This window comes from Pteropus alecto, unplaced genomic scaffold (genome assembly GCF_000325575.1).
Source record: "Pteropus alecto unplaced genomic scaffold, ASM32557v1 scaffold98, whole genome shotgun sequence".
Taxonomy (NCBI): domain Eukaryota; kingdom Metazoa; phylum Chordata; class Mammalia; order Chiroptera; family Pteropodidae; genus Pteropus; species Pteropus alecto.
Window position 1 is genome coordinate 19,183,942 of NW_006443570.1, and position 8,020 is coordinate 19,191,961.

At 45.5% G+C, this 8,020-nt stretch overlaps 1 protein-coding gene across 1 annotated transcript in view; it reads right to left on the reverse strand.

The window, feature by feature from the left end:
* NOS2 (nitric oxide synthase 2) overlaps window positions 1–4,722 on the reverse strand; it is a 36,036-nt gene extending 31,314 nt beyond the window's left edge. Inside the window, exon 1 of the mRNA XM_015599141.2 lies at window positions 4,613–4,722. Coding sequence (XP_015454627.1) covers window positions 4,613–4,722 — 110 coding nt within the window. The remainder of the gene's footprint in view (window positions 1–4,612) is intronic.
* Window positions 4,723–8,020: the final 3,298 nt, after the last annotated feature.

The window sequence follows — 8,020 nt, forward strand, 5'->3', positions numbered from 1 at the left end:
CTGCTTTATCGCCGCCGGACCCCGCAGCCCCCGCCCCGCGGTGGAGCGAGCCGGAAAAGCGGCGGGACGTGGCTTCACCCTCGGCTGGCCCCAGGCCAGAGTGTCGTCCTGGGCTCCCCATTCCCAGTAAGACACAGCTGGCATCCGCAGGGAAGTCTGCCTTTTGGATACCGCTGGGCTTTCTCTCGGCTAAGAACCAGGGGCAAGTACGGCTGAATTTAGGTTGGTTATTGCCCATGCATAACAATAATGATCATAACAATAAAGCCCACTTATGGTTCTTTCCAGTTTACAAAGCAAACTTTCCTGTTATTTCATCTACCCTTTCCAAACCCAGTCAAGAAGGCAATTCTAGATTGTCATCCCCACTTTATTGAGAAGGCAGTTGAGAGCCCAGAGAGGTTAATAATCTTGCCCAAGGCCACACAGCAGCCCTAGGGCGGCAGTCCAAGCAAGCTCTCTCGCCTCACAGTGCTGCCCCCCGCAAGTGCTATTTCTTCTCTGCATGGTTCAGTGTGATTCCAGGAATTAAGCCAAATAAAGCACAGGGCTGGAGGTGACTTTTAGTGGGAGACATAGGGGGATGGGTAGTTGGACCAGGAGCCCCCTCAGGTCCCTTCCAGGTTCCTAGTCCTTTCTACCTGGGAAAGCACAGGGCCTCCTGACTTTGCTCCATCTGTACCTTGCTCCTACACTGAGAGCAGAATAACTCCTAGGGTCCAGAGAGGGGCAGGGCAGCAGCCCTCCACCTCAGAGTACGCTCAACCTCCTGGATTTATTCCAGCATATTTAATCCCAACCTAGATTAAAGCAGAATGAAGGAGTGTACATGTTTATTCTGAGCCAACTGCAATCCAGCTTGACTTTGTTCTAAATTCCATATATCTTCATCTCGATGTTCCCAACATTTGCTCTTGTCTTGAAAATACATACACACACACACCATGTTCACTTCCTAATCATTTGTTTACACAAAACACAGAATCATTAGTCCCATATTATAGGTTCTGGGTCTTATTACACCTGGATGGATTTGAAAATTACTTTTTAAAATCAAAATATATTAATTGGTTCCCATTGCTTTCAAGATAAAATCCCCTTTGCACTGCTGCTTCCTCTTCCAGGAAAATCCCTCCTACACACACACACACACACACACACACTGTAGGTTGCAGTCCAGCTGGGTTTACCTCCTACCAAAAGCATTCTCTCACCCTACTCCTCCCCACACTATGGCCAGGCCAGGCTCCCCTGCAGTATCCCCAGAAGAGTTCCTAGTGCCCCCTCATTCTCCTGTAACCTTCTGTCTACCTCTGTGTCCCACTTCACTCCTACCCCAATTTATAGAGCTGTTTAACATCATCCTACTCTGCATGTACTCCTCCCCAAATCAGTGAGGAAGACACCATTTTCTCCATTCCCTCCCTGACGGCAGGAACCATGTCTTTTTTCTCTCTCCCAGCCCGGCACACAGGGAGATCCCAGATAGTATTGAAGTTATGAGTTTGAACTTGGCTCAAACTTCAGCTCCACCATTTTCCAGATACTGACCTTGAGTATGTCACTCAATCTTGTAAAATAAAGATAATAAGAGTTTCTGTCTCATTACTGACACAGTAGTAAGAACTGTATAAACATTATTTGTTATTTTTAGCCCCTGTGTATGCAATTAATAAATGGCTCGATTTACTGTTTGCTTAATTAAGAAACAGAAGGGTTTCGTCGACATCCCAGGACACTCCAGCACAGTGCCAGGTGAGCAGCCCTCGGCAAATAATTGTTAATGGACTGGAACATGCTCAGCACCAAATGTGTGGCAGCCCAGTTTAGTGGTTACAAGACAGTCTGACGGGTTTGACCCCTAGATCTGTCGTTTGCTAACTGTGAGATCTTAAAAATTATTTAAACTTTCTAGGCTTCAATTTCCTCATCGCCGCAATAGGAAGATAACAAAACTTCCTTCTTCATGGATTATTGGGAGGGATAAATAAATTAATGTGTGATCATATCTCTCTATCACATCTAATATCAGATTTGAGTACTTCTGCCGGCCCATCCAAACTTAAAAAGATGGGTTAAGTGAATGGTTTGCTTCAGGTCAACCTACAGTTCAGGGCCCTGCCTGGGGTCTGAGCTCAGTTCTCCTGAATGGTACAAAAACACAGGTCAGGAATAACTGCCAGTGCTATTAGAGGAGGGTATGGGATTCAGGGATAAAAGCTGTAGGCCACACTATAGGGGATGGGAAAGGATCTTGAAAGATAGGGGATGGATTGGGTCTGGATGAGTCGAGAGAGGAATGTGCTGTGTAAGGCACTTGTAAACTGAGGAAGGCTGGTCTGGCCAGGTGGGATGGGCTCTCTCTCTCTCTGAGAAGGGTGATCATGCAGAACCTTGCAGTCATGTCCCAGTGTGGTGGCAGGCAATAGGGAGCCACTGAAGACTCTAGAGCAAGAGCATGAATTGCTAGAAGTCAAGTTGGAGTAAGAGAGGTCAGAGCTGGAGTGGGGGCTGCAAGTAGGAAGGCCAGAGGTTGCAGCCATGAGGTGAAGAGAAGGAATGGAAGGGTAACTTGCTGACTGAGAAGAATCAAAGCAAATTCCTGGGGTTCAGGCTCTTCCTAGATCCTGGGAGGAACAATGAAGCCTCTGTCAGTCTGCAGCATTTGAATCTGAAGAGCCAGGAAGACATCTAGAGGCTATCCAATCCTGTGTTCTCATCCTTTGGTCTCTTGGCCATCTCAGCCACCATAGCCCTGATCTCCTGGTTGCAAACATTCTCTCCTCTATTCAATGCACACATTATACCTGGTCTGTCTTGCTCAAGAATTTACAGTGGTTCCCCACCGCCAAGCAGAGCAAATCCAAATCTCCTACTCTTCATTAAAGTCCTCGGTGCTCTGGCCTCACCGCTCCTACCCCAGCTCCTCACCCCCACCCCAGGTCCAAGGACAGTCATGCTTGCTTCTGTCTCTGAGTCTTTGCCCACCCTGCCCCCTTCCTGGAACGTCTTCACAACTTCTCTTCACTTCCCCACATTCTATCCACTCTTCCAAGTTCACCACAAGCTCATTCGCTTCTATGAAGCCCTTAGAGGGAACTCTGTTTAATGTTGCTCAATCTCATCCCAGCTACCAACAGTAATAGCAATGATGACAACGGCTACACACGCCATTGACTGAGCACTTACTCTCTGCCAGGCATGGTGCTAAGTTGTTTGCATGTGAAAATTTGTTGAATTCTTACCACTATCCCAGAAAATAGGCATTAATACTTATTCTCAAAGAAGAAGCTCAAAGGCCAGGGGCTTTGCCAAAGGTCACAGGGCAAAACCACCCTCTTATGCTGGAGCCCATGCCATTAACCCTGCTGCTTTTCTGTGGCCTGTCGGGTACACTCAGGGTTACCATGCTGTCCACCTCTAGGGGGCGCCCTGCACTGTAATCCCTGGGAAAGGCTCCTCTGTGGCTGTAGGGCTATGAGGCTCCCTGGGTGGACTACGGCTTTGGTTCCATTAGTGCTTTCATGTTATTGCAGATTGCCTTTCACTTGAGCAAGCCTCAACCTCCAGTCCTGGGTGATAAACTATTCTAGCATGCTCTGGAAGCCTGTCCAGTGACTGATTGGTCAGCTGGTTGATTTCTCTTGCTTCTGCCTCTTTTGCTTTTCCTACAAGCAAGTGAAGTGTGCGTGCGTGCGTGCGTGCGTGTGTGTGTGTGTGTGTGTTTTCAAATTCCAACTTTGTAACTAGCAGTCATATGGCCTGGGGGAAGTTACTTACCTCTTAGAGCTTCTATTTCTTCATCTGTAAAATGAGACAATACTTCACATACTTCACAGAGCTGCCATGAAGATCAGCTGATATGCAATGCATGTGAAGTGCCATGTAGAGCACTGGCAAAGTGGGTGCTCAGTAAACTGTAATAAACCCTCATGTTTATTGAGTGCCCGCTATGTGTGGGCACACTGCTAAGTGCTTTACATGCACATTCTCATTTCATCCTCAACAAGCTATGAGGTGGATCTCATTGAAGTCCCCATACTGTAGATGAGAACATCTGAAGCTCAGAGATGTTAACTGGCCCTAGGTCACAAATCTGATGAGAAACAGCACAGGGCCAGCTAGCACAGCACAGCACAGCACAGGGCTTGGATACAGTTTGTCTAACATCCCAGTACTCTTCACCAGGTGGATAATCAACATATCTTAACAACTGGTGAGGCATACACACTGGCGAATCAGAACAGATGTCAGCCAGGATGCCACCCCAGTTCTAACCATTGGGCTCTACTGCCTCCCATTATCAAGTCAGGGATTTCATATTCCCTCCCTATATTCTTCCCCTAGAAATTCCAAGCTCCCTGAGGGCCAGGACTGTGCCATGTCTCTTTCCTTTACCCATAGCGTCAAGTGCAATGAGACACACAATAAACAGTTGCTGCATCAAATTCTAACAGGGACATCCAAGAAGCAACTAGTGAGATAAGACCTTCATTGAGAAGCTGGGAGCGGAGAGAGGAATTCGAATCCGGTAGTGCAGGGCGGGGGACAAGGTGAATATGGAAACCAAGAGGAGATGAGCAGGAAGCAGTGGTTGCAGGAGAAAGTTTACCTGGAGGGAGCCTGGATGGCTTTCCCCATGTTGTTGTTGATGTCTCGTTCCTTCGTCAAGTCATACTGGTATGATCTGGCCTTGAACAGAAACTTCCAAAGAGAGGCCATCTCTGTGGCTTTGCAAAGCAGGTCACTTCTCTGGACTTAAACCCAAAGGTTCTTCCCCGTGGGGCTGAGGAAAGGGGAGGAGATGGCAATGGAAGGTTGATAAAGAAGAGTTTCCAGGACTGGGTCTTCTCAATATGGTTGATTTACTAAAGAATCATACAAAAGCTGACATAAGTCTTGAACAGCCATTTCATCAATGCTTCACTACCTCTTTTCCTATTTGGGGATTGGATTTGGGGCACCTGTGGACGTAGACTTTAATTCTAAAAAGCTACGTACCAATCTAAAGGAAAAATACTGGACTGTAAGTCAACATGGACATAGCACATACCCTGAGAGCTTCCTTTATAGGACCTGCCAGCCCACCAGACCCAGGCAAGCAAGCTTCATCCCTGGCTGTCCTGAGGCAAGGTGGGGAGGAGCCTGCTGGTCACTGACACTTGGGAGCCTTTGCCCGGACCTGCAAGACTTTTTCCAGCAGCAATCATTAGCAACTCTTGTGTTATGCTTGTTATTAGGGAAAGTACTCAGTTGCACATTGCCTCTCTTTTAAGATATTGCGATTGTTATCAGCGCTATTTTTTTTTTTATCATTTGGGTGGGAAATAATTATTTGTGAAAAAATGCACTCAATTCTCAACATTTGAAATCATCATCTTTAGGGGGGGAAAAAAAAAGAAGACCAAAAAAGGCAACCTAAGTGGAAGCTCAGGTCTGGTCTGAACTTGACCCCAGCATATCTCCTCACCAGAAAAACTGCACTGGGAAGCAATGTAGTGCTGTGATCCATGTTACATGACCTGGTTACATGACCTAGATGGAGTTATTTAACTGAGATTCATTTCTTCATCTATAAAATGGACTTAATAATATCCATCTTCAAAAATTTGTTTGGGAGGAAAGAGATGCATGTTATAAGGATTGGATAGAATAATCTAGGTAAAAAAAAGAAAAAAAAAATCTTAGCAGATTACTCCCCACTGTCCAGTCTGAGTTTTCCAAAAAGTTTTTCCTTAAATGTAGCAACTCCAGCAAATTTTGCAGGAAAAAAATTTAAACAAGATACCCTATTCAAATGGCCAGGCCTTATGTTGGCATTGCTTAGACTTCCCACCAGTTAATCTCTGTAGGCAGAAAATTCCCAAAGTTTTCTGAGCCTTCCCAAACAGGAAAAAGTAAAACTCTCTCAAAACAGCAGCTTCCCCAGAAATGAAGACAACTCACCTCACAGCTGGCTGCGCAGCCTCTGCACGGGACAGACAAGCAAACTTGGGGGAGACCTGAGACTTGAGACCTTCGTAACCACCTATAACTGTTCAGTCCTCTGATTAAGGGTGGCTGAGAGGCTTCAAACCAGTGATGCTGAGTTCTCTTGGACCAGAGAACCTCAGTCTTCAACTCACTGCCAAGTTATGATCACACTGGAAGCTAAGCAGTATTTATACACACCCCATGCCATCCAGAGAGTCGTTTTTGCATAAAGTCTTTTTTTTTTTTTTTTCTGGTCTCCAAAGGGAGTGTCCCTGGCTGGGTGTACAGTTAGCTAATTTATGACAGGGACTCCTGGTCTGTTGGTGACTTGATTCTGCTATGACATCATCCCGTGTGGTACATCCTCAATAAATCCACCTCTTCCTGGTTCCAGGTCCAAGGCACCTAGCTGCTCAACAGAAAGATGGTGGGTCCGATAAAGAAGTCATCATGGAGTCAGGTTTTATTTAGCTGAGCCACATTGCTTCACTTTTGGCATCTGGGGGATTTTTTTTTTTTCCTCAGCAGAGAGCATTCAGGTTAATTCCTGTCCAGACTTTCAGTTTTCCAGTCTGTGGCAGGAATCCAGGAAGCTGAGGAATATTGACAGTATGCAACACACTGGAAAATGCCCAGGATACAGAAGGCCAGTGATGCTGGATGATGCCAGTGTTCCAAACAGGTCCCTGAAATATTCAGCTTGAGGTTTTTGGAAAGGAAGAGAAGCCATTGGTACAGAGAGACCTCTTAGCTGCTGGTGTCACTGATGTCTCATCCTGCAACTCTATGTAAGCTATGATAGAATGACATAAAGAATTACTTTCTACGGGGGAAGACTTCCTTTGTTATAAAAGAAATTATGTTATAACTTCTTATGTGGAAAATTATAATTTCTTGTAATGTCATTTATTATAATGCTTCAAATCCAGTATTTCTACATGGTAGGAAGTGTTCTATTAGAAAAGTAAAATGACGATTACATTAGGGGAGAGTCAAAAAATGGAGGGAAAAAAACTACCCTCGATCTCATCATCCTAACACATCACTGCCACCATCCATTCATTTCCTTCCTGTCTTTCCCAAATTAAATGCGGCATTATAATGCATTTAATTTGTCTAATATAAACAAACTAAGTTACAAAAAAGATATGAATAGGAGCTCAATGGTCTGTTAATTAAATGAATTAATTAATTAATTAAAAAGTAGTAGATTGCAATAAGTTTCAGCATACCAAAGCCATCCTTCTTTCAGGCTTCAGTCAATTCATTCAAGAAAACTAATACTGTTTGAGGAAAGATGCAGAGTCTCTGGGCCCAGAAAGTGCGAAGCCTAAAGAAAGAAATGGGTAATTATAGTACAGAGTGGTACATGCAGTGATGGAGGGATGGCACAGTACCAAATTGGCTGAATCTGCATTGCTCGGGAAGGTTCACACGGGAGAGGATGCTAGGGCAGGGTTTTGAGGGATGATTAGGTGTTTGCTTCGCTCTAACTGCTGTAACTGCTTCCACTTGTTCTGGCTATGCCTGCAGCAAATGCATATATTAATTCCTTCAACTCCTCCAATAACCCTATGAGATGGGTACTATGTTTGCCATTCGTGGAATCCTCTAGAGTCCCATCTACTTAGCGTCTGAACATCTGGTTGGTTTTGCTTCAGAAAATGGAGTTATTCAGTTATTTGATTTGTCAAACACGTGACGGTTGGGCTTTGGATGCATGGGCAGTGAAATCCCTGGACATGTATGCACTGCCCTTCACTTGAGGCTGGTGCCCTGGCTCATTCTCTTAGATGCTCCCGCCCCCGATGGAGAGGACCTCTCCCAAATGCAGTCCCTGGGGAGCGTCTCCACATCCTCATTTTCTTATCATCAGCTTACCACCTTGAGAGGCCTCCCTTGCATGACCCACTGAACTGTGTGGTGCTTACAATCACCCAGATGCCTGTGTGTCCATTGCCTTCTTTGATTCCTCACCCCCTGGACTGGTGTAGAAATTGAGGCACCTGGAGTCTCAGGTGAATCTGTGGCCGAGTCAGGCAGGAAT